This window comes from Hypanus sabinus, chromosome 25, assembly GCF_030144855.1.
Source record: "Hypanus sabinus isolate sHypSab1 chromosome 25, sHypSab1.hap1, whole genome shotgun sequence".
NCBI lineage: Eukaryota > Metazoa > Chordata > Chondrichthyes > Myliobatiformes > Dasyatidae > Hypanus > Hypanus sabinus.
In genome coordinates, this window is record NC_082730.1 from 38,465,340 (window position 1) to 38,491,375 (window position 26,036).

The window sequence follows — 26,036 nt, forward strand, 5'->3', positions numbered from 1 at the left end:
ACAGACAGCTATGGAGGCCAACTCATTGGGTATATTTAAAGGGGAGGTTGATAGGTTCTTGATTAATAAGGGCAACAAAGGTTACGGGGAGAAATCAGGAGAATGGGGATGAGAGGGATAATAAATCAGCCATGATAGAATGACAGAGCAGACTCAATGCGCCAAATGGTCTAATACTGCATTTATGTCTTATAGTTTTATGGTAAGTATGATGCTCTGCACCTGTGATATTGCAAGTAAATTCCTCATTGCATCTGTACATACCTGTACTTGAGCATATGACAATAATCTCGGTTTTGACTTTGAAGATGTTTGGAACACACAAAAGATTTTAAAGGGTTAGAGATATGCTAAGTTACTGGGAAGAATTATATGAAATGGAGTATTATATGGAGAAATGTGAGATCACTTGATTTGGTAGGAAGAATAGAAATGTCTTCAATTATTTAATAATATGACACCAGTGAATCTGGCAGTCTGAAATATAAAGGAGAGAGGAGCAAGCCATTCACCTCCTTGAGCCTGTGCTGTAATCCATCTCTTGTTTTGCAGCCTGAACACCACTTGCCTACTCATACTCTCTGAGTCCCTTGCAGTTTAATTATGTCAGCCTCCACCTAAAATACATGAAGAGATATTGTTTCCACAACACTTTGGGGTAGAGAATTTAAAAGATGCAAACCCCAAGTGAAGGACTGCCTCCTCATCTCCATCTGGATGAGGAGGGAAAAAAACCCTCTTAGCATCCACCCTGCCAATTTCCCAGGGCATCATCAAAGTTTCAATTAGACTCCCCCCTCCCCCCATTCTTCCTAACATCAATGAATATTGACAGCTCATACTCAAGGTTGCTTCATCCCTGATGTTGGGAGAGTGAAAGACAGAGAAAGGGGCAGATGCAGGAAATCTGAAACAAAAATGGTAGAATTATTTAATAGATCAGGCAGTGTGCTTTAAAAAAAGCAACAGGCCTTTTGTCAAAACTGGGACAGAGAGATAAAATGTTGACTTTAAGTTGCAGGCATGGTGGACAGAAAGATGGGTAGGATAAAGGGAAGATCTGTGATAGTTTGGGCTAGGGTGAGCATCAGGATGGGGTGTCAATCGGGCAGACTTATCAGGTGATAAAGAAGTTGCAAATAGCAGGCGCGGGTGTGCTAACTGAGGAGAAAATTTGAGCCAATATCACAGATAGATGAATTAAGTTCAAGTTCAAGTTTAATTAGGATGAATATAGCCAATCAAAATAGTGTTCTTCCGGGACCAAGGTGCAAAACACATTGCCAACAGCACACATCACACTGAACAGAGCACATAGCACAAATAATTATGATTGCAAAAAAACATACAGTTACAAAGAAAAAATTATATACCTGCACACCAGTGCTTCAGTGGCATGACTAGATTGATTGTAGACTGTATTGTCCTTGTCCAGCTTGTTTTACCACTGATTAAACACTGGAGGGAAGCACTGACCAAACACCAGAGAAGCTGAACTGACAGGAGTGGCCAGCCCCCAGCCCAATACAACACTGGAAGTGACTATAAACCGATACATCATAGTGGAATTATGGTGGAGAATTCCCCTTTAAAAAAAAATAAAGTGAAGATCATCTGCAGAGATTGATTTAGAGAAGAGCACATTGTGAACACTGAAGGATCATGTTAGATTGGCTGAAGTTCAAGTTGAGGATGTGATGAGAAGAATAGGCAAGGAGGAATGATTGGTTGTGGTATATTTGGATTTCAGGTGGTTTTTGGCAAGATCTCATGTTAGAGATTGGTCAGCAGGTTAGATCATGAAATTGGAGGTAAGTTACTTTGAAAATTCTTCTTTCCCCCCCGCCCCCCCATCGCTAAGATGGCGGCATGCATGGTTGCAGTGGCCTCTCCTGGTGCAAAATGTGTTTTAAATGTTTTTTTTTGCAATCACATGACCCGGTTGGACAATGGTAATATAAAATACTGCAAGTCCAATTCACTGGCTCATTGGTGAGACTGACGGCAGGGGAGCAGTGTGGCCTCAGTTGTTGTGTGGACCAGGCAGTCCCCTGTTACAGCCACCCAGGGGAAGAGGTGCCAGAGATGATGTGGGAGGGACCAGAGGCATGGCGGGTGAGCTAGAGTCCTTGCCCGGTTGGGGGCTGGCCCCTCCATCGGTACTGCTCTCCCAGTATTCGCTCCCTGGAAGACAAGCTGGGTTTCTTGTGGCTGAACCAGCGTGAGGTGGGGAGCTGCTGCAGACTTGTTCATGCACAAGCATGGCTCCAGGACAACATCCCATGCACCAACAATCTCCAGGCCATGCCACTCGGGGACTTGTGCTCATATTATTTTGTGATTGTATGTGCTATGTTACAAACACACATACTGCTTATCGGGGATCAGCAGTGGAAATGGCCAGCACTCTCATGTTCTTGGTTGTCGACAGTTCTGAAGATCTGTCCTGGGTCCGACGTATTGATGCAATTACAAAGAAGGCTTGACAGCTTTTACATTTCATTAGGAGTTCTAGGAGACTGCATCACTGTCTGGTATGGAGGGGCCACTGCACAGGAGGCTATGGGTAGTTGAGTCCCCAATATTTACAATTTAGCTGAGGAGAACGAATTGTCATATTACCAATGATCTTAACTAGGTGGACATTTGAGTAGGGAGGGGGATGTGAAGGGTCTTCAAGGGGATAAAGAAATGTTACGTGAATCAACGAAAACCTGGTGGCTGGAGTACATTCTGGGAAGGTATGAGGTCGCAAAAGTCACAGTATTTTATAAACCAGTCCCTTCCGTATTTCCGGGCTTTACGGTTGGCCAGGCGTTCTTTCGGAGTGAAGCGCCGACAGGCTCCGGTCCCGCCACACCCGATCCGCGCCGGGTTTTGCCTGGCAGGGACCGGAACCGGAAGCAGCCGTTGCAGGAGGCGGAGCTCGCGGCTGGTTTGAAACGAGCGGACGCGGGAAGTGGCTGCCGGCCGAGAAGCCCGGGTAAGCGAGCGAGGGCTTCCGGACTCGGTGAGGATCCTGTCAGCGCTTCCGAGCTGGGGAGGGGGCCCGGACTCGGTGAGGGTCCTGTCAGCGCTTCCGAGCTGGGGAGGGGGCCCGGACTCGGTGAGGGTCCTGTCAGCGCTTCCGAGCTGGGGAGGGGGCCCGGACTCGGTGAGGGTCCTGTCAGCGCTTCCGAGCTGGGGAGGGGGCCCGGACTCGGTGAGGGTCCTGTCAGCGCTTCCGAGCTGGGGAGGGGGCCCGGACTCGGTGAGGGTCCTGTCAGCGCTTCCGAGCTGGGGAGGGGGCCCGGACTCGGTGAGGGTCCTGTCAGCGCTTCCGAGCTGGGGAGGGGGCCCGGACTCGGTGAGGGTCCTGTCAGCGCTTCCGAGCTGGGGAGGGGGCCCGGACTCGGTGAGGGTCCTGTCAGCGCTTCCGAGCTGGGGAGGGGGCCCGGACTCGGTGAGGGTCCTGTCAGCGCTTCCGAGCTGGGGAGGGGGCCCGGACTCGGTGAGGGTCCTGTCAGCGCTTCCGAGCTGGGGAGGGGGCCCGGACTCGGTGAGGGTCCTGTCAGCGCTTCCGAGCTGGGGAGGGGGCCCGGACTCGGTGAGGGTCCTGTCAGCGCTTCCGAGCTGGGGAGGGGGCCCGGACTCGGTGAGGGTCCTGTCAGCGCTTCCGAGCTGGGGAGGGGGCCCGGACTCGGTGAGGGTCCTGTCAGCGCTTCCGAGCTGGGGAGGGGGCCCGGACTCGGTGAGGGTCCTGTCAGCGCTTCCGAGCTGGGGAGGGGGCCCGGACTCGGTGAGGGTCCTGTCAGCGCTTCCGAGCTGGGGAGGGGGTCCGGACTCGGTGAGGGTCCTGTCAGCGCTTCCGAGCTGGGGAGGGGGCCCGGACTCGGTGAGGGTCCTGTCAGCGCTTCCGAGCTGGGGAGGGGGCCCGGACTCGGTGAGGGTCCTGTCAGCGCTTCCGAGCTGGGGAGGGGGTCCGGACTCGGTGAGGGTCCTGTCCGGCGATGCCGGACTGCGAGAGTTGGTTCAGAGTAATTGTTATGGCCGGCAAACGTTGTCCATCCATTTCACTCCTCAGATACCACATGCAATGTAAACTCACTGTGTAACTTTATACTTGTAGATTGTCAAATTCGGGTTGTTTTATTTCATGGGAGGGGTAGGCATTGTTGTGTATCTGGGCAAGAGGGTATACTTCTGCGCTGGTCACTACTGTTTAGTTGAAAGTTCTGCTTTCAATAAAGGAAGTTGTGTTGGAAGACATAGCTCTGCCAGAAAAATTGCCTTTGCAGCATTTAAAAGACGAACAGGCATGTGGATTGGAAAGGCTTGGACAGATAATGGTAAACAGGACTAGCTTAGACGGAGATTTTGGTTGGCTTGCTTGAGTTGGGCGAAATGACCTGTTTCCGTGTTATATGACTCAATTACTGCTACTTCTGCCAGGAACCTGTAAACTTTGCATGTCTCTCCCGCAGCAGCTTGGCCCTTTGAGGAATCTAAGTATCTCCAATTAAGGCCCTTTAATTATCCTTCAAATTAACAGCTCTGAGTTCAGCTGCGTCGCCTCCAAATCCTGTTATCAGTGTCGGTGATACAAATCACTTTTCAAGTCAAGTCACTTTTATCGTCATTTTGGCCATAACTGCTGGTACAGTGCATAGTAAAAATAAGACAATGTTTTTCAGGACCATGGTGTTACATGACACAATACAAAAAACTAGATTGAACTACGTAATAAAAAAAAAACAGAGAAAGCTATACTAGACTACAGACCTACACAGGACTGCATAAAGTGCAGGCATTTACAATAAATTTTAAACAGGACAGTAGGGCAAGGTGTCAGTCCAGGCTTTGGGTATTGAGGAGTCTGATAGCTTGGGGGAAGAAACTATTACATAGTCTGGCCGTGAGAGCCCGAATGCTTCGGGGCCTTTACCCAGATGGCAGGAGGGAGAAGAGATTGAATGAGGGGTGCATGGGGTCCTTCATAATGCTGTTTACTTTGTGGATGTAGCATGTAGTGTAAATGTCCGTGATGGCAGGAAGAGAGACCCCAATGATCTCAGCTGACCTCACTATCTGCTGCAGGGTCTTGCAATCCGTGATGGTGCAATTTCCGAACCAGGCAGTGATGCAGCTGCTCAGGATGCTCTCAATACAACCCCTGTAAAATGTGATGAGGATGGAGGGTAGGAGATGGACTTTCCTCAGCCTTTCCAGAAAGTAGAGATGCTGCTGGGCTTTCTTTGGTACGGAGATGGTGTTGAGGGACCAGGTGAGATTCTCCGCCAGGTTTACACCAAGAAATTTGGTGCTCTTAACGATCTCTACTGAGGAGCCAACAATGTTCAGCAGGTCGCTCCATGCCCTCCTGAAGTCAACAACCATCTCTTGTTCACATTAAATGACAGGTCCAGTGAGGTGATACATTTTCTTTTTGTGAGTACCCACTTGACCAAGATCTTGATTCCATATCTAAAATATTTTTCAGTCCCAAATTTTGTCAATGTTTCTGCAAGTCAGCTTGGATTGTTTTACTTGTTAAAGTTGCTAAATTATGCAATTTCTTCTGTTTTTTGTGTACTTTAGATAAACTAGAAGACAATGCAAAGAGTTTCGAGGTTAAAAAAAGAACTGCAGTTGCTGGCGAACCAGCCTCCACCTGGTATTTCTTGCTGGCAGAAATGTGATCAAATGGATGAATTACAAGCACGTATGTTTTAATTACTTGCACAAGTTCAAACTTGAAACGTGGCTTAACTCTGACATAACAGACAACTTTGTTCAAATGTTAGAATGGATGCTGATGGTGCACTATGTAGCAGGTCACGTGGCGGTGTCTTGTGCGTGCTTATAAATAACAGTGCAGGGATGTGTCTATCATTTTTTTTCCTCTGGTGACTTAGAGATTCTTTTCTTTCATTGTAAATTATTCTACCTATCCAGGAAATTTCAGTCTGTTATTCTGGATGGTATTTGCATTCCCCTCTTGCGAAAGTTCAGTCTGGCTGTTTGCTGATATCATTTGTGATTTGCAAAATAAATTTCCCAATACTGTCATTTTCATTATGGGGAATTTTAAACATTGTCATATGAAACATCATCTGCTCAAAGTACCACCAGATGATTAGCTACCTGACTTGAGGATGGAACTTCGGACTACTTCTATACCAACATTAAAGAGGAATTCTGCCATTTTCCTGGTGGGCAGTGATTGGCACCTCTGACCATGCCATGATCGGGCTTGTTCACAGCTTTAAATGAAAACTGGAACAATCTAAATCAACCACAACCATGAGATGGTGATGGACTCCTGAGGCTGTTGGAAGGCTGACAGACTGGTTGGGCTCCACAGATTGGAAGGTTGCTGTAGTAATATAGATGAATATACTGATATTGTAACATTTTACATAACCTTTGAAGACGCATGTCTTAAAAACATCATTGAGATATAACAATGACAAGCCTTGATTCAATGAGGAGTTGATGACTCTGCATAGGATCATGCCTATAGGTCTGGAAACAGGAATATAGCTCTGCAAAATGGCAGTTCGCACTTGCATAGATCAGCTAGAGGGAGACTTCAGCAACAATAGGCAGGCAGTCTGGAGTTCCCTGCAAAGTCTTACCAACTTCAAAAGTGCTGCCACATCTCCTGCACTCCCTACCTTGGCCAGTTAGTTTTATTGCTGGTTTGATATGGACAATCAACATCTATCTCTTATCACTGTCTGATCTAACCCACGCCCCCCCCTTCACAGCCACTCCAACGTCTCCTTCACCCCAACCCCGTTCACCACCTTAAGCATCCTCCCCCTCTTGCCCTCTCCCTCCATGCCACCCTATACTTCCTGTGAAGCAAGAAGATGTTCACAGATGATTTGGAAAACAGCATTAGGAAAGCTGCTGTAGGCCCTAATGGTCCCACCTGGTACCCTAAAGGCACTGAGGATCAGCTAGCACTTGTCTTCATTGAGATATTTAACACCTCCCTGTAATTATGCAGGGTTTTGGATTGCTTTAAAGTTGCTATAATCATTCTAGTTCCCAAGAAAGACAAGATCACTGGACTTAATGATTATAGGCTGGTCACTCTGATTTCAGTAGCTATGAAAACCTTTGAATGTCTGATGTTGACCTATCTCAAGTCCATTACTGATCCTCTTCTTGACCTGCTACAGTTTGGTTATAGAGCAAATCAGTGGATTTAGCTAATTTGTGCCTTCATTACATTCTGCACCATTTGGACTCCTCCCAACAGCAATGCGAGGAACACACACAAAATGCTGGTGGAACGCAGCAGGCCAGGCAGCATCTATAGGAAGAAGTACAGTCGACGTTTTGTCAGGACTAACTGAACGAAGAGATTTTGGGGGGGGTGGGGAAGATGTGAAATGATGGGAGAAGACGAGGCGGAAGGATAAAGCTAAGAGCTGGAAAGTTGATTGGCAAAAGGGATACACAGCTGGAGAAGGGAGAGGATCATGGGACTGGAGGCCTAGGGAGAAAGAAACGGGGAGGGGAGCACCAGAGGGAGATGGAGAACAGGCAAGGAGTGATTGTGAGAGGGGCAGAGAGAGGAGAAAATAAGGGATGGGGTAAGAAGGGGAGGAGGGGTATTAATGGAAGTTGGAGAAATCAATGTTCATGCCATCAGGTTGGAGGCTACCCAGATGGAATATAATGTGTTGTTCCTCCAACCTGAGTGTGGCTTCATCTTGACAGTAGAGGAGGCCATGGATTGACATATCAGAATGGGAATGGGACGTGGAATTAAAATGTGTGGCCTACCGGGAGATCCTGCTTTCTCTGGCGGACAGAGTGTAGGTGTTCAACGGTACACCTACTTCTTCCTATAATCAACTTTCCAGCTCTTAGCTTCATCCCTCCCTCTCCTGTCTTCTATCCTTCAGATCTCCCCCTCTCTCTCCCACTTTCAAATCTCTATCTCTTCTTTCAGTTAGTTCTGACGAAGGGTCTCGGCCCGAAACGTTGGCTGTACTTCTTCCTATAGATGCTGCCTGGTCTGTGTCCCACCAGCATTTTGTGTGTGTTGCTTGAATTTCCAGAATATGCAGATTTCCTCGTGTCTGAGCAATGTGAGGATCCTTGTGGTCTTTAGCTCTGCCTTCAGCACTACTGTTCCTTAGTTACTCCACAGCAAGCTAACCCAGCTACCTGTACCCTATATTATCTGTCAGTGGACTGTGAACTTCCTGACAGGAAGGAAGCAATATGTGTGGTTGGATTCCTTGTCCGATCCAGTGTCTATAAGCTCTCCCTAGGGATGTGTTCTTTCACCCCTTCCATTCTCACTTTATACAAATGACTACCTCCACAGATAGTCATAAAAATGACATGACTAGTTGGTTTCATCTCCAATAATAATGTGACTTGTTATCAAAGAGAGGTAGCCCATCTTGCAACAATATGCGCTCATAACAATGTAGAGCTTAATGCTATCAAAACTGTGGAAATGAGGATTGACTAATGTTAACTACTCTGTACCTGCCCACCCTCTCTTCTCCCCCACCCCTTGTAAATTAAGAGTCAGGCTGTGTCTGTGGTTGAGTCATTCAAATTCCTGGAGCTATCATTATCAATGCGTTGAAGTGGAACAAGCATGTTGTACTCATCATTGGTGAAGCCCAACAGAGATTTTTCCTACACCAGCTTTGGAAACATAACATCTCAGCATATCCTGATGATTTTTTACTCGGCCAACATTGAGAGTGTTAAGACTCTTGGTTTCCTGCCACCTCCTCTCCCTCCAAGTCCAAGTTGCATTGAATGGTCCACTCAGTGGAAAAGATCATTGGCTGTCAGCTACCAACATTAAAGGAGTTGTTCATCACCAGAGTGAAGGAAAGAGCTGAAAAAATTACTGCTGATTCCATCCACTGTAACAGTCACATTTTCACCAAATTTTTATCAGGGAGACACTACAAATCCATTACCACCAGGACTAAACATAATTTCTGAAGCTTTTCCCTGTAGCTATCTGGCTTCTCAACGAAACTCACTCGGGTGCAATGCCATAACTGTCCCTGCACATCTGTTAAATAGTGTTTCCTGGTCTCCTTGTTCTGTTGATCATTGAGTCTGGTTACTGGTATGTGTTCATATTTATTTAAGTTTGACTATTGACGTTTGCAGGTGTGCCCATTCTGCTAATTGTTGATAGCTCACGACTGTTTTCACTATCTTTTGTGGTATTGCCCCGTGTTTCATGCTTGGCACTGAATTACAATCAATCCTGGTATGCGTCACATATTGGCAATAAAGTGATTCTGATTCAAAATGTATGGTCTGTCATAGTTTTAACTATGGGCCCTCAGTTTATTTTTAATCTGAGCTGTCAAAACTAATCATTTTTTTACAGAATTAAATCTGACAGCTTTTATGATTATAAATCCTATTTTATTCTTTCTAGAAATTTTGGGAAGTGCTGATTCACCATATGAAGGGGGAATATTTAATCTTGAAATTATTGTTCCTGAAAGGTAAAATTAGCTTTAATATCATTTTTGATTTCCCTTGCCCTTGTGTTCCTTTGCACAGAGTAACACTCCTGCATGTTCTGGTCACTCCATTACAGGAAGGGTGTGGAGGCTTTGGAAACAGTACAGATGTTTGCCAGGATTAGAGGGTATGAGGTATAAGTAGAGGTTGGAGAAAGCTTATGCTGTTTTCTCAGAGACTAAGGAGAGATCTGATAGAGATTTAAAATTATGAGAAGCAAAGCTGGAGTAGATGGTCAGAATCTTTTTCCCAGAGTAGAAATGTCAAGTACTAGAGGACATATATTTAATTTGAGAGGAGACATGCTTAAAGGAGAGTTGCAAGACAATTTTTTCCTTTTTTTTAAATATAGTGTGTCTGGAACAGGCTGCCTAACGTTGCAGTAGAAGCGCATATGACAGTTTAAGAGGTTGTTAGATGGACACAAGAGTATGCAGGAAATATATGGATCATCCACAAGCAAAAGATTTACTTCAGTATCATGTTTGGTGCAGACTTAGTGGGCTGAAGCCCCTGTACCTGTGCTGTTCTACATTCTACTGTTTGGATAAGTAAGCACAGCTGTGTTTGAGTTGTGTCCATCTTAAATATCTGCAGCATTTTTTTAAACTGGTCTATGAACATGAAAGCTATAAGTATAGGAAAATGTATTTTGTCTTTCCACTGTGATATGCTTACTGAGGGAGAACTAAACTTGGAACCATTTGTTCTATTTTGAAATATGAATTTAAGGTACTTCTATATTTAACTGCTTGGGGGGTAGATCTGCCATTATTTCAAAAATTTTCTTGTAATCCTTGTTGGTAGGTATACTTTGCTTAAAGTGGTGTAGGTAGGATTAAGTGAAATTGTGCTGCTTAGTTAAACTGATTCTCTGCACAGCTTTAATTTATCAACAATGGATCAGAATTATGGAGTGTAGCAACTGCTGTATTGTTAAACTACATGTCTGTGCCACTTATCAAGCACTTGTACACTAATCCCATAACAGGAGCTTTGATAGAACATGAAAACTGCACTCAATGTTGGAAGTCAGGATTGTACCTGGGTCACTGGCACTGCAAAGCATGTTCTTATTTTTTTGAGATTGCAAATGAATTGAAAGTAAATATATGACTGAGGTGCTTGTTTAGTTTAAAGCATACACACTTTAAAATATGCTTTCTCATCCATTTGGATAATAATCAGGAAGCTGAAAATATCTTTTTAAATGCTTTTTTTTTAAAGATACCCATTTGAGCCTCCAAAAATACGTTTTCTTACTCCAATATATCATCCCAACATTGACACAGCGGGAAGGATCTGCTTGGACATCTTGAAGTTGCCCCCAAAGGTAATCGGAGTTATTTGTCAAGACTTAGATGCTATTGATATCTTGATTGAAAATGACTCTACAGCAGGGATTCCCAACCTGGTGTCCATTGACCACTTGCTTAATGGTATTTGTCTATGGCATAAAAAAGGTTGGGGGCCCATGCTCTACAGTGTTACTGTCTTACGTTATATCTAAGAACTATTATTTTTCTCTCCATTAGCTTTGGGAGTAATGTTAATTAACACAATACTTCTTGGATCTGCTACTATATTTTTGGAACAACCTAGCTATACCTTTTTGAATGATTCAAATAGCACTCCTCAATTTTGTGATTTGTTTTTAACTGTTGTGGTCACAACATCAAACGTTAATGGGCATTATTTTTCTCTGTGGCTAGAGCTTGATTAGCGTCACATCAAGAATATTCACTCTGATACTTGCATATCTTGATACTTGGTATTGAGAGCTTATTGTATCAATGATACGAGAATAAATAATTTGTTCAAGTTTTCTTTTCCCTGAATCCCCAAATAGTATTTGGGGTTTAGAAATGAAATGAGTTATTAGAATATTGCATTTTGCTTTTGCCTCCAGCATTCTAAATTGGGCACCAATCTACTTTCTAAGAATTTAGGGTTTATATATGAACCTAATGAAGATCCTCAGCTATCATGATTGTATACTAACTTTAAAAAAGTCTTCAGGACATATGGAATGACTTGAGGAATAATACAATCCTGTAATTAGATGACACTCTTCGTTTTGAAAGCAGCTTGAATATTCTGTTATGCTGTGCTTGGCATTTTCAATCCTGGGTGACTCCACAAAAGTGTATACCTTCCCAATATAAATTATTAGTTTTTAACATTGGCAACTGAAAAATTGTCACGTGCTCTGTAGTTTGAGCAAAAATCTAATGAAATTCAGTTTGGCTTTTTAGTGAGGGTCTTCCTCTGTGCGTACCGAAGAGTAAATTATAATGTCAACTCTGATTTATAGAGCTGAGACTCCTTTCTTATAGAAGGAAAACACATCAGTGCTGTGTGAGCTCTGAAAGCAAATCCATTTCCCCTGTTGTAACTTATTTTTTTTCTCTCCCAGAGATCAGTTCCACCTGGATTATCTTATCCCCCACCTACACCAAGGGAAATGCATAGTAATCAACTATGTATCGGTCATTGTGACATTTTGTTAGAGGAAATCCAACTGATGACAGGGAGTGTCCACTGACGGCATCAGAAGTCAGGATCTAATCTGAGTCCGTACTGCGCCTTCCATATAGTGAGGGAAGGAGCAAATCTTGCTGTCAGTACTACAAGTGGCTCTCATAAAAATGGCAATTCTGCCATTAGGTCATTTACCAACTTTGGAGAATAAAGAACTACAGCCTCAATATAATTGAGCTTGAATAGTATTCAGTTTCAAAGTTCAGAAAACAAATTGTATCTTTGCCTTAAATTAATGATGTTCAGCAAAGTGTTTTTAGGTACTATTGCAGATATATCTTTTATTGCAGCAGCAAGTTCTAATGTCTGATTGTGGAAATTAATTTCCAAGTTGTTGTGGATTTCATTCATTGTCATTAGTGGGTATCACTTATTTCTTTAAATCTTCACAAATAAAGTTGTAAATGAAAGCTGAATGGCAACACAACTGTATTATGTTTGTTTTGACTGATGGAGTTCTTTCAATCAGTTTATCAAATATGACTTTTTACCTGTTCTGTGGGTATGTCAGTATTTGATGAGGAAGTGGAAGTGTTTTTAATTGCATGTTGTCTACATTTCATCATTGTACAGATCAGTTTATAAATGTATGATTATAAGAAAATATTCATTTCTAGACAATTAAATTCCATACTCCAAAAAGAGTGAAGTGCTCATATGAAATGAACATAATTTGTAAATACTTAATGCTGACGTGTGTTAATTTTATTATGCAGGGAGCCTGGAGGCCATCTCTTAATCTCTCTACTGTGTTGACATCAATTCATTTATTGATGTCTGAACCTAATCCAGATGATCCTCTCATGGCTGACATTGTAAGTTTTTTAAAATTGGTAGTTGTGAATACAATACTTGATGGAACTCATCTCAAAGTGAGTGTTACTGAATGTACTGCTTGATTTAACAAAAAATCTAGATGCTGAAAATTGAGAGTTTAAAAAATATATAGTAATCCTAACTTCAACAGGTCAGGCAGCAACTAAAAAGAGAAACAAAGTTAAAGAACCTTTCATCAGAATTTGTTCAATATTTCTTCACAATTTTTGTGGGGAGAGAACAAAGGAAAAGGCGGAGAGCTGGTTATGATGGATTTGTCTGAGTGCTGAAACCTTGTTAATCACAGTCGCTGTCTTTGGAAGTGATGTGAATGAAGAGAAAATAGGGGGAAAGGTGCTGCAATTGAAATGTGAAACAAAACAGTTGCTAGAATTCTGAAACAAGAATGTTTGAAATATCCAGTGAGTTAAGAAGCAGTTCCTTTGAGAAATAAAAAGACAACCTGTGATGTTTAATCAGAACCATCAAACTTTGATAACCAGCCTTTCCATCTTTTTAACTGAAATTAACTAACTCAAAGGCTGAAATGTACTGGTCATACTGAGCAGTTTGGGGCCTTTTATCTAAGAAAAGATGTGCTAGCATCGGAAAGGCTCCAGAGGAGGTTCATGAGAATGATCCTAGGATTGAAAGGATTTACATGTGAGGGGTGTTTGATGACTGTAGATCTGTACTTGCTGGAGTTTAGAAGAATCAGTGGGGGTGTGGCTATATCATTGAACCTATTGAACATTATCAGGCTTAGAGTGGATGTGGAGAGGATATTTCCTTGAGTGGGGGGCGTCTGAAACTATAGGACACAGCCTTGGAATGCAAGAACGTTCCTTTAGAACAGAGATGAGGAATTTCTTCAGCCAGAATGTGGTGAGTCTGTGGAACTCATTGCCGTGGATGGCTGTGGAGGTCAAATAAATGGCTATATTTAAAGTGGAGGTTAGTAAGTTCTTGATTAATCAGGGCATCAAAGGTTATTGGGAGATGGCAGTAGAATGGGGATGAGAGGGATAATAAATCAGCCATGATGGAATAGTGGACTATACTCAATTGGCTGAATGGCCTAATTCTGCTCCTATGTCTCTTGGTCTCAGGCAAGATTGCTCTTTAGGCTTGGTTTGGCTTCATTAGATTAGTGTAAGAGGTCAAAGATAGGAGTTGGTTTGGAAACGAGATAGAGAATTTAAGGGGGGACAAAACTGGAAACCTGGTCACCTGTGTGGATTGGACAGAGGTGTTCTGCAAAGCAATCACCTAATTTACAGTATGTTGGGTATTTTAGGAGACCACACAGTGAGTACTGAAAGAAATAAAGTAATTTAGAAGAAATTAAGAAAATTGCTACTTCATCTGGAGGGAGTATTTGCATCTGAGCTGGTGGGAAGGGAGAAGAATAGGTAATGCATTTTGTGTGGTTGTGCACAAAGATGCTGTGAGAAGCAGGAGTGGTCATTGAAAGAGACTGAAGAGTGAACAAGGGAGTCATGAAGGGGAAATGTGTCTATTAGTGGCATCACATTAAAAATCATGGAATTACAGAGAATGATGTTGTGCCAAGTGAAAATGAAAACAAGGCCAAGTGAAATACTAATCTTGCGAATGTGAGGAAGGGGAATGAAAGATGGTATTCAAGAAATGGAACAGAAGTGGTAGAGAGTGTTATTAAAAATGGAGAAAGAAACACAATTATCAATGCACATCTGTGGGTCTTTAATGCAATCATTTGCATTATGATCAGAAAAATCTGAAACTTAATTTTTTCTAATGTTATAAAATTCCTATAAAATATACAAAATGGTAATGTTACCTGGCTTACAATTTTGTCCCTTTGACTCGGTGCTGTGGAATGACATAATGAATGGAGCAAGAGGTCAGATACATAAGATATTTGGAGGCATTTTGCCCTGTGCCTGCTCATCCAATGCGTAAGACTGTGACTAATCTTTAACTTCAGCACTACTCTCCCATATAAAACTTAGGAACAGAATTAGCCTGTTTGGCATCAATTATGCTCTCCGTTTGATTATGGCTGTGCATGGAGCAGTTAAGCTGACTTTATCATTTCCTGTCTGTCACCTATGAACAGATATTCCTGTGCCTATCAATCTATGTATATAAGCTTGTGTATTTATTTTTCATTATTCTTTGTCTTGTTTTTTTGTATTGTACTGGATCTGGAGTAACAATTATTTTGTTTTCCTTTAAACAATCTTGAATCTTCTCATCTTAAAGTGCTCATATGGAGAAACTGGCAGTAATGTTTAAAGTTGCAATATGTGTGCCTCATAGCTCACAGAGGACCTCTAGTGTTGCAATCTACTGCTGCACCAACTTAAAAGTCTGGCTCCCAGATCCTTGTGGAGCAAAGTAAATGCATTGCAGTCTTGCACTGATTATCCAAAATAAATCATCCATAATTTTCCTTGATAATTCCAATTTTATTTTCATTAATGAAAAATGCAATTAAGTTTGAACAAATACATTTGTGAGCATTAATTTCCCCATAATCACATATTGCTTAATTTGAATTTTGTCGAGTTTATCAGTTTATTTTACTCTTTAACATTTCTTTTGGACCTCGATTATGATACTAATTTTAATTAACACTTGGATTTGATTCATGGTCTTTTACGTTTTTCTCTCCCTTTGCCTTCTGATGTGATCTATTTCTATACAGGAGGACTTCATGTTTTTGGATTTTTAACTTCAAGATCTTTAGAATCTTCGGTTATCGGAAATTATAGAGCAATTCTTTCTTGTATCAATAGGAACATTTTCACTGTTTCCAAAACTCTCCATTAATATAATTGTTCAAAGATTGCATTTATAACGTGAACTATATGGGATTGCTAATTCTGGTTTGATTTTTAAAACGGTTACCTTGTCTTTCTGGTGTAGTGTGCTTTTTGCCTTTCTGATAGGAATATCACTAGCCAGTTGATAATTAAACATTTTCTCTATTTTAGTGTATAAACTACATGAACAAAATGCAACCTGAAATGACCTAATGCACTTCCACATTTTGTTTTTAGTCATCTGAATTCAAATATAATAGGCAGTCTTTTCTGGAAAATGCAAAAAAATGGACATTAAAGCATGCAACACAAACAAAGGACAAGGTGAGTTTAAACATTTGTAGAGAATTATAATTTTCCATTACTTGGGTGTCAATACTGCTGTGTAGCTGGTTGTTAACTCTCATTTTAAAATGTTCTGTTTTCTTTTCAAACATGAATTTGGTAACTTGGTGTAAAGAGTTGGAGTGTACGGTACTGTGCAAAAATCTTAGGCACTCTGGATTTTTATATAAATTTTATTTTAGATATTTTTTGACCTCTGCATTAGTGTCAGTAGAAAAGAACAAATTTTAAATTTCTAACATACATTTTCCAAAAATTTAAATGTTACAGAGAAACATTTGTATTTCATTGAAGAAAGTAACATATTCAATTATAAACCACTTATCAAATAAAAACTTGATTACCTTGTAGGTATATAGTCCACTGCATGATTAAACAAATTTAACAAATGGATGCTAATGATCAATGACGTAATGAGCAGAATGAACTAAACTGATTCACTGAAACGGAAACGGGTGTAGAGGCAATCAAACTGGGTGAAGGAATTTATAATTTTCCCCTTCCTCTCCTTTTTTATCCCTTTTTTCCCTTTCTCTTACTTTATTCTTCTATAATTTTTTCGCTGGCAGGTTAGTTTTGGTCCTCTTCCGATTTTCTCTGTATTAAGTTTTATATTCCTGCAGAAGGTGTTCTAATCTGTAGTTATGTTTTTTAGTGCATAAACTAGTTAATATTTATTATAGTATTTATACGGAACTGCTGTTAATGACACAGATCTGGAAGTTGTATTTGGGTTAATTTTTTTGGTAGAGCTACTTGTTTTGGTAGCCGTCTAGTTTTGGGTTGTGTGGGTGGGGTAGGTTTTCTAGTTCCAACATCACTCACTGTATATATTATATCTCTTTATTGTTCAGGACATGTATATGTGTTGATTTTACGAATCTATGTTTACATTTCTGCTCCCAGACTGCTATTGTACTGCTTGACTTTTTATATGCCTTCTGCCTTTTATGCATTAGTAATCGATAATGGCTAGTGCACTTAAATTCGTGAGCTGGAATGTAAAGGGATTGAATCACCCTGTTAAAAGGAGGAAGGTATTCTCACATATCAAACAACTCAAAGCTGACATTGCTTTCCTTCAAGAAACTCATATTCGTTGCTCTGATAACTCCCGGCTTTTGTCAAAGTGGGCGGGTCAGCATTTTCATTTATCCTTTACCGCTAAAGCTAGGGGAGTCTCCATTCTTATTAACTCAAATATTCCTTTTGAACTCCATAATAAAATATCTGATATAAATGGACGTTTTATTGTTTCTGGCAAACTATATAACACTAAAGTTGCACTAGCAAACCTGTATGCCCCCAACTTTGATGTTAATTTTTTTGAACGGTTTTTTCCCTCACTACCAGACTTAAACTCATACTCTCTTATACTGGGTGGTGACTTTAATTGTTGGTTAGATCCCAATTTGGATCGATCATCCTCTGTTACTAGACCACCTACTAAATCTGCCTTAGCTATCCAATCGTTTCTCTCTAATTATGGTATCTCTGATATATGGCGTTTCCTCCATCCTACGGAGAGAGATTATTCTTTTTTCTCACATGTTCACCATACCTTCACTAGAATTGATTATTTCTTACTCGATAACCAACTTATTCCATTTGCCCACTCTTGTGACTATCAGAGTATACTGATCTCTGACCATGCCCCAATTACTCTCTCTCTGAATTTGCCTGGTCTCCCTCAGAGGAATAAACACTGGCGGTTTGATTACTTTACTATCGAATGATGATTTTTAAAAATTTATTAAGGATCAGATAACCTTTTATTTTAACATAAATACATCACTTGAAGTGCCATCCCAGATTGTCTGGGATGCCATGAAAGCATATCTGAGGGGGCAAATAATCTCTTACACAGCAAATCTCAACAGAAGATCCCGTGCAGATCGATTAGACCTCATTAACCAGATTAAAGAATTGGATCAAATATATGCCCAAACTAAGAACCCTGAATTATACAAGAAGCGTGTTGAACTTCAAACTAAATTTAACCTTCTGTCCACTCAACCTGTCGAACGCCAACTTCTCGAAAGCAAGAGTCGCTTTTACATTTGTGGGGATAAGTCTGGTAAATTCCTAGCCAATCAGCTGAGGCGTTCCAAAGCCAAACAACATATTACAAAGATCCGGAAGGAGAACAGAGACATTACATCAGATCATTTAGAAATTAATGACGCATTTAAAAATTTTTATTCTCGGCTTTATTCCTCTGAATCTCTGAATGACAATATCTCTGTTGATCAATTTTTACAGAATCTGAATATCCCCTCACTTTCATCTGATTTCAAAGCCAAACTCAATGCGCCCATGTCATTAGAAGAAATATCTACTGCAATTTCTGCAATGTCCTCAGGGAAATCTCCTGGACCTGATGGATTCCCTGTAGAATTTTATAAATCATTCTCTTCTCTTCTTTCTCCTCAGTTACTTTCAGTATTATCTGACTCATTTAATTACGGCAAATTGCCACCCTCTTTCAATGAGGCATCTATTATTCTTCTTTTAAAAAAGGGCAAAGACCCAACAGAGTGTTCCTCGTATAGGCCGATCTCTCTGCTCAATGTTGATGTAAAGATCTTAGCTAAAGTTTTGGCTCATAGATTAGAAACCGTCATTCCCTCCATTATCTCTGATGACCAAGCAGGCTTTATTAAAAACAGTTTCCCTTTTTTTAACATTCGGCGTTTATTTAATATCTTATACTCACCTCCAACTGGGATTCCTGAATATGTTATTTCCCTCGATGCAGAGAAAGCATTTGATCGTATAGAGTGGAACTACCTTTTTGCAGTTTTAGAAAAATTTGACCTTGGCCAAAGTTTCATCTCTTGGATCCAATTGCTGTACCTGTGTCCTACTGCCTCTGTTTTAACCAATTTTCAGAAATCCCAAGTATTGAATATCAAACGTGGCACCCGCCAGGGATGCCCCTTAAGTCCCTTTCTCTTTGATTTGGCTATGGAACCTCTGGCGATAGCATTTCAAAACTGCCCTGAATTGACTGGGATTTGGAAAGGGGGTGTTGAGCATAAAGTTTCTCTCTATGCTGATGACTTATTACTCTTTCTCTCAAATCCATCTACATCCTTACCTCTAATGTTTTCACTTCTTGACCAGTTTAGCCAGATCTCTGGCAATAAACTTAATTTACATAAGAGTGAACTTCTCCCAATTAATAAAGAAGCACAAGAACTAACATTTCATGATCTCCCTTTTAAAGTAGTCCATAATCAATTTACTTATCTTAGAGTTACAGTCACAAGGAAGTTTAAAGATCTCTTTCATGAAAACTTTGCCAATCTTTCATATGCTATAAAACAGAGTCTGGTACAATGGTCACCTCTATCTATGTCTTTGGTAGGTTGTATTAATGTTGTTAAAATGTATGTTCTCCCCAAATTTTTATACCTATTTCAATCTATCCCAATTTTTATTCCTAAATCTTTTTTTGATTCCTTAGACCCTATTATTTTGTCATATCTGTGGCAGAATAAGCGCTCTAGAATTAATAAAATCCATCTCCAAAAATCTAAAAAAGAGGGTGGCATGGCTTTACCTAACTTTCGTTTATATTATTGGGCAGCTAATATACGTTGTGCTACCTTCTGGTCTTTCTTCCATGGCCAACCCGAATGCCCTAACTGGGTGGCGATGGAGCTGAGCTCCACTAAAGAATTATCTATCTCTGCACTTCTTGGCTCTGCACTCCCTAGTAGTCTGCCCAGATCAATAGCTAATCCTCTTGTTAGACACACTTTGCGTATATGGGCTCAGATCAGGAAATGCTATGGTTTCCAGGGGTTTTCCGTTTCCAGCCCTATTGCTCATAATCACCTTTTTTTACCTACTACATACGATTCAGCATTCCAGGTTTGGTATAGGAAGGGCATTAGACATTTTGAAGATCTTTTCATTGATAATCGCTTCGCTTCTTTTCAGCAGCTCTCTGTTAAGTTCAATCTGCCCAGTGCTCATTTTTTTCAGTCATCTCCAAATCCGACACTTTATTGCTCCTTTAATTCCTAACTTTGCTGAAATGCCTGCGAAAAATGCTATGGACCTATTTCTTTCCATGAATCCATTAGGTAAAGGCTTAATATCAATCATCCGAGATAAACTAGCAGCCTTACGACGGGCCCCCATGGATAAAATCAAAATGGCCTGGGAGCAGGATTTAAATATCTCCTTATCTGAGGAGAGCTGGGATTCAGTTCTCAAATCGGTTAACTCAACCTTTGTGCTCGCCACTGCCTTTTACAGTTTAAGATTGTTCATAGAGCCCATTTGTCTAAATCTAAACTATCTCGATTCTACCCTAGCATTAGTCCGCTCTGTGATAAATGCAAGAGGGGCGTGGCCCCTCTCATCCATATGTATTGGTTCTGTCCTAGCTTGGAGATATTCTGGAAAGATGTCTTCACTACGTTATCGTGTATTCTGAATCAGCACCTAGAACCAAACCCCTTAATTGCTCTGTTTGGTTTTTGGGGCGAGCCAGATTTATGTCTGGGTCCGACCAAATGCCGAATATTATCCTTTGCCTCTCTCCTGGCTAGACGCTTGATCATCCTCAGATGGAGAGATGTTGCCCCGCCCACTCATGCTCAATGGCTTAACGACATCATGGCCTGTTTGGACCTCGAAAAAATTCATTATTCAGTTCTCAATTCGGATCTAAAGTTCCATAAGGTCTGGGGACCTTTTATCGAGTACTTTCATAACCTTCCTCTTGACTAGGGTTTTTTTTTTTCTTTTCGGTCCCTTGCTTTCAGCTTTTTTTTTCTGGTAGAAGGCATTATTACCCTCTGTTGCTGAGTGTATTCACAATCTGGGAGTTTGGCTGTCCTGACTTATACTCTCTATATTGTGTTGTGGTTGGTCTGGAGTTGCTGTTGTTTTTTCTTGTGTTGTGGGGCTTGGGGAGGACACTAAGCTTACTTGTCTTTAATTCAGGTGCTTTTTTTTTGCTAAATTCTCTTCCTTTGTAGCATATTGTTATTGTATGCTTAATTTTGCACTGTTGTAATGTTCCTCATTGGGATTTGGGGTTTTTAATTTGTAAAATGTTTTGAAAAACTAATAAAAAAAATTTTTTAAAAAACTGGGTGAAGGACAACCAAACTAAAAGATAAAGGTTTGACAGATGTGACAGCTTAACCTTAAAATTATCAATTCTTTCACCATGGCATGAGTGAGCAGCAAGGTCTCTCCCAAGCAAAAATTTCTTGGCAGAGGGGAATTTCAAAATGTGCTGTCCAAGCTCTTCTGAAGAAGCACAAAGGAATGGGCAAGGCTAAAGACCAGAAATGCAGTGTTTGGCCATAGAAGCTGAGTGAAACAGACAAGAGATACATCAAACTGATGTCACTTGTATTGCAAGAGGTCCAGCACTGCTGACAGCTCCGAATTCACAGAAACCACTGGAACCCAAGTATACCCCTCTGCAGTCCGGAGAAGTCTTATCAGAAGTGGTCTTGGTGGAAGAGTTGCTACCAGAAAGCCATTCCTCTGAAGTGGAAGCAAAACCAACAGACTCGCCTATGCACAAACGCAAAGACTGGGGTGCTGAACAGTGGCAGCAAATGCTCTGGTATGATACATCAAAATTTTAAATTTTTGGCTCATGCAGAAGGCAGTATGTCTAGAGGACCTGGTGAATGCTACATGGATTAGTTTTTACAGTCATCTGTGAAACATGGCAGAGGTTTCCTTCAGATTTGGGGCTGTATTTCTGCAAATGGAGTTGGTGATCTGGTCAGAATTAATGGAATCAATGCTGAGAAGTACAAGCAAATTCTCGTGCATCATGCAATACCATCAGGGAGGTGGCTGATCTGTTCCAATTTCACTCTGCAGCAGGACAATAAACCCACATACACAGCCATGGGCTTAAACAACTATCTTCAGTGAAAAGAACAAGAAGTACTGCAACATATGGTATGGCCTTTATCTCAATGTTATCGATGCTTGCTGGAAAAATAAATGTTTGAAGGATGTAGTTACTTGGGAAATGGATTTGTAGGTTTAGGGCATTATTCAAAATTGCTTAAGTTCCAGTGTGCCAGAGCTTTTTACATGATTTTCATTGTCTTGGTATTTGCTTTGGATCAACACTACCTTGTCTTTTATCTTTTTAATTTCATTGTCCTTTCATGTTTAGAAGTTATAGCTGGTAATTGAGTTTGCGCTCTTAACATTACAGCAAAGTGTTCAAGCTGATGAGCAAAAGAATAAGTTATTGCTGCAATAATAACTTCCATTGATTATAACTGTCAGCAAAGGAGAAAAAGTGCTCCAAGTCCTTCTAGAATGTAATCAATCAAAAATAGAGAGCCAGTGTAGAATCAGCAGTCACAAGATTGAATGAAATAGACTTGACAAACTAAGGTATTAGTTTAATAGCTTTGAATGACCTTTGATTTTACATACAGAAGAGTCTGAAAGACCACTACCAATGTTGGAAAACTCAAATATGCTGGTGTCAAAAATACGAATGAGAGTTTCAATAGACGATTAACTATGACAAGGCTGATTCAGGTGATATTGTGGTGGAAAAAGGCATTCTTAATTACTCAAATTGAGAATGTAACATATGGGATAATCAAATCCAGGTACTTGTAATAGTATTACATATATTTTTGATCTTTCCTGTTGTGGGCAAGCGGTACTGTTTTGACATCTTGGTCAAGTGATATTACCAAATAAGCAGTAAGTGGCAATTTTTTGACAATGAACAACATGAAGTTTTATTTCTTCCTTAGATACCTGCATACCTCAAAGAGAATCTGAACCAGGTGGAACCAGATGTAACAAAGGATAGACCAATACCACGCAAAAGATCTGCCTGTGATTCTGAAAATGCCAAAAAATTCTGTTTGTAAATAGTGGAATATTTGTATATTCAATGTTATTTTTTTAATGTTTATAATCGTCTTGCCAAATTGCCACTTTATTTCAATAAAATGTTTAACTTTACTGTTGGCTATATCAGTAAACCACCTGGGGAAAAACTTGAACAGAAGCAGTACTGAGTGCAGATCACAGATCCTGGAATCTGGAGGGGGGAGATGATCTGGAGGAACTCAGTGGTTCAAGAAGTGTAATGGAGGTAAAGAGATGGTTAATGTTTCAAGCCATGATTTGGACTTTAGCAGCTTGTGTTATTTCAGCAAACCCTCCTTTTTGATCCTAGCTATGTATTTTTTTTAATCTATGTGAGGTATGACAACTAAATCTTTTCCTTTCTGCTTCAACTGCTTCACCAACCTAATGTGGTGACCTTATTCTTGGCACGTGGCAGATAACATAGCTTTTTGGGCTTATGCCCATGATTACAGCATACTAGTTAACCCCTTAATTAAATAGTCATCCATGCATGATGTCATCATTGGCATACCATCTTAAGAAGTACACGGCTACAATGAACAGGAAATAGTGTCCAGTGCCTTTTTCAAGTTTGACTTTCAGCATTTATAACAATTATGTGCTCATTGCAAAGCACCCATGAATTTTAAGAACTATTGTATTTTTTTTTTCTTGGCAATGTTTCAAACAATCGGGAAAATTATTTGAGATACCAGTATTTCAAAATTGAAACTGGGAATTTGTTTTTAAGAGATGTATGAACTCAAAGCTTAGAGATCACATCTCTGGTCTCATCAGATCCATAACAACACTTATAAAAGTCTGTGCATTAAGTAACATTGAAATCTGTCAAAGGAGATTCTACTGCTTTTTAAAAAAGATACAAAATTTCATTCCTTATTGACTATCCTGCAGAACCAATACTGCAAAAGCGATTTTCCATATGGTGCTTTGGTTTTGTTCTGTGTGTTGGGACTCAATTTGATGCTAGCTCATTCTATTTTCTTTATCACTAGTTGAGATTTGAAAGGGCAGTTTGGGGAGCATGTTCATTTTGAACACATCCATTTAAACATAATGTAGTGGTTAGTATATCATTACAGATCAGGGCAATTCTGACATCATCTATACATTCTCCCCATGGAATGCATTGCTTTTTGCTGGGTGCTCCAAAAACAAGATATAGCTATGTTTGATGTGCAAGAATAACTTTTATCAATTTATTGTCAATTACTAGCCAAAATGGGTACAGCTCTTGACAGAGTTTTTGTATAACTTTTCAAAGTAAGCCTTGGAACTAAGAAATCTCCCCTCCATATTTTCTCCAGTCAGTTAATGAAAGTTTCGTTGAAAAAAAAACCTGTTTGTAATTGCAACTGAATAAGCAGCTTATGGTGAGATAGGAATACTCTGGAATCATAAGTAGCCATAAATTGCTGGATGTTTGCTTCACTGCTATTTGCAGAAGCAGTATTTTTCTCTCTGTAAGCTCATTATTTTCATGAAGCTGTTGCATTTTCAAATTAATTGCCCTTGAACAGCACAGAAAATTTGTATGTATTTATTTATTTACTGAGCCACAGTGTGGGGCACGGCCCTCTGGCCCTTCAAGCCGTGCTGTCCAGCAAACTAAAAAAGAAATTAACCTGCCAACCAGTACATCTGAACTGTGGGAGGAAACTTGGAGCACCGGAAACCCACAGTTATTCTCCTCTAATTAATAGTATGGTAGCAAGTAAATAGCAATAATATTTTTGGACCCGAATTTTCAAATCGCTAATAGTTTTGAAAAAGTCCTGGTGTACATATTGAATACATTCTTTTTGGTCTTTATTTTTCAGTAGTTTTAGTCTTTTTTTAAAAAAAAATGATTTAGTACAGCATTTCCTCCCAGTGGGGTGGAGGTGAAGTGAAAAAGAACAGAGTTGGGAGAAAGATAGTTTAATTGGCAGGAAAAATTTGGGAGGGTAGTGGTAGTTACAGGGATTGAATAATAGGAGTGAAGAGTATAGGAGGGCCATTGGGGTGGAATTAGAATATAGAATACTGCCCTTCAAACTCAAAATTTCATGCAACTTTTTTTTCTTGAATGAAATAGAAATTCAAATTAAGATTTTTTTAATACATTCATTTAATTTGCTCTGTGTTCCCACTCAATATATAGCACTTATGAGCCCTTGTGTGCTCGTTTCAAGAATATAAATGAAAGATGAAGGGGGTGGGGGGATTGATGGGACACAAAGGAAAACATCCAAAGAGAAAAGTGATTAGAGATAAATAAAATTATTGTGCACAGTAATCTGCCAGTATAATTAAATGGAGACAATAGAGACAAGATACAAAACAATATGGTGTTAATTTGAAATCTCTGGGCTGAAGAAAACTGTATGGTCAAATAAATTTTAAAGGAAAAGGAGACAGTAGCTTCCACACAGCTGTAGATGATGAAGAGATCATAAAATTGTGCTCTGAACTCACTGTGCTGCCTCTGAGCCCCACATCCCATATATCCTAACACTAACCCTTCCAAGCAACTTCTCCACAAGACACGAGAATAAATTTGTGCCTGGTTCCCAATATCAATTATCACCCTTGTCCCTGGTTTCTCACCCTGAACTCTGAATAATGGTGTGTTTACATTACCATTTAATGATTCTGTTAAACTCTGACCACACACGGAGCAATTTTCATGGAGGATATCTTTAATATGTTCCTGTAGTACTGGGTAGTTAATTGGCTTTTCAGACCAATGTTATTCAAAGGACAGATAAGATTGATGTTGTGATATGATATTGGGGCAAAGTACAAGACTGGAAGAACACAGGAATACTGTAGTTAAATCCTGAAATTGTTCTTGATCATATTACTTACAGTGATCTTTAATCAACCAAAGCTATCTCATATATTATGTTCTCATGATATGGTGTAGAGATACTTGAGCAGAAGTAATGGCATCATCTTTAAAAAAAAATGTATACAAACAGTAATGTATATATAACTAGTAATTTGGGAGAAATTTTGTAGAGAACAGGGACAGCATCTAAACTGGGAAAAGTGAATGCTGAAAAATGGAGAGCAAGCTGTTGCTGACAAATATTTTTCACAAGGCTAGACAAGGCTAGAATCTTACCTAGTGTAACT

At 40.3% G+C, this 26,036-nt stretch overlaps 1 protein-coding gene across 3 annotated transcripts; it reads left to right on the plus strand.

Annotated features, from left to right (window-relative positions):
• Positions 1-2,892: 2,892 nt before the first annotated feature.
• ube2t (ubiquitin-conjugating enzyme E2T (putative)) lies at positions 2,893-23,000 on the plus strand. 3 transcript variants are annotated; one of them, XM_059950678.1, is made up of 8 exons: positions 2,953-3,010; positions 5,578-5,701; positions 9,422-9,491; positions 10,738-10,843; positions 12,768-12,866; positions 15,915-16,001; positions 21,888-21,968; positions 22,793-22,881. In XM_059950678.1, the coding sequence occupies exons 2-7, from the start codon at positions 5,593-5,595 to the stop codon at positions 21,939-21,941; spliced, it is 525 nt and encodes a 174-aa protein (XP_059806661.1). In that variant the 5' UTR covers positions 2,953-3,010; positions 5,578-5,592; the 3' UTR covers positions 21,942-21,968; positions 22,793-22,881. The 3 variants fall into 3 exon arrangements, with proteins under 3 accessions (XP_059806660.1, XP_059806661.1, XP_059806659.1); XM_059950677.1 differs by lacking the exon at positions 21,888-21,968 and having other exon boundaries at positions 2,893-2,983; positions 22,793-23,000; XM_059950676.1 differs by lacking the exon at positions 21,888-21,968 and having other exon boundaries at positions 22,793-23,000.
• The last annotated feature ends 3,036 nt before the right edge of the window (positions 23,001-26,036 follow it).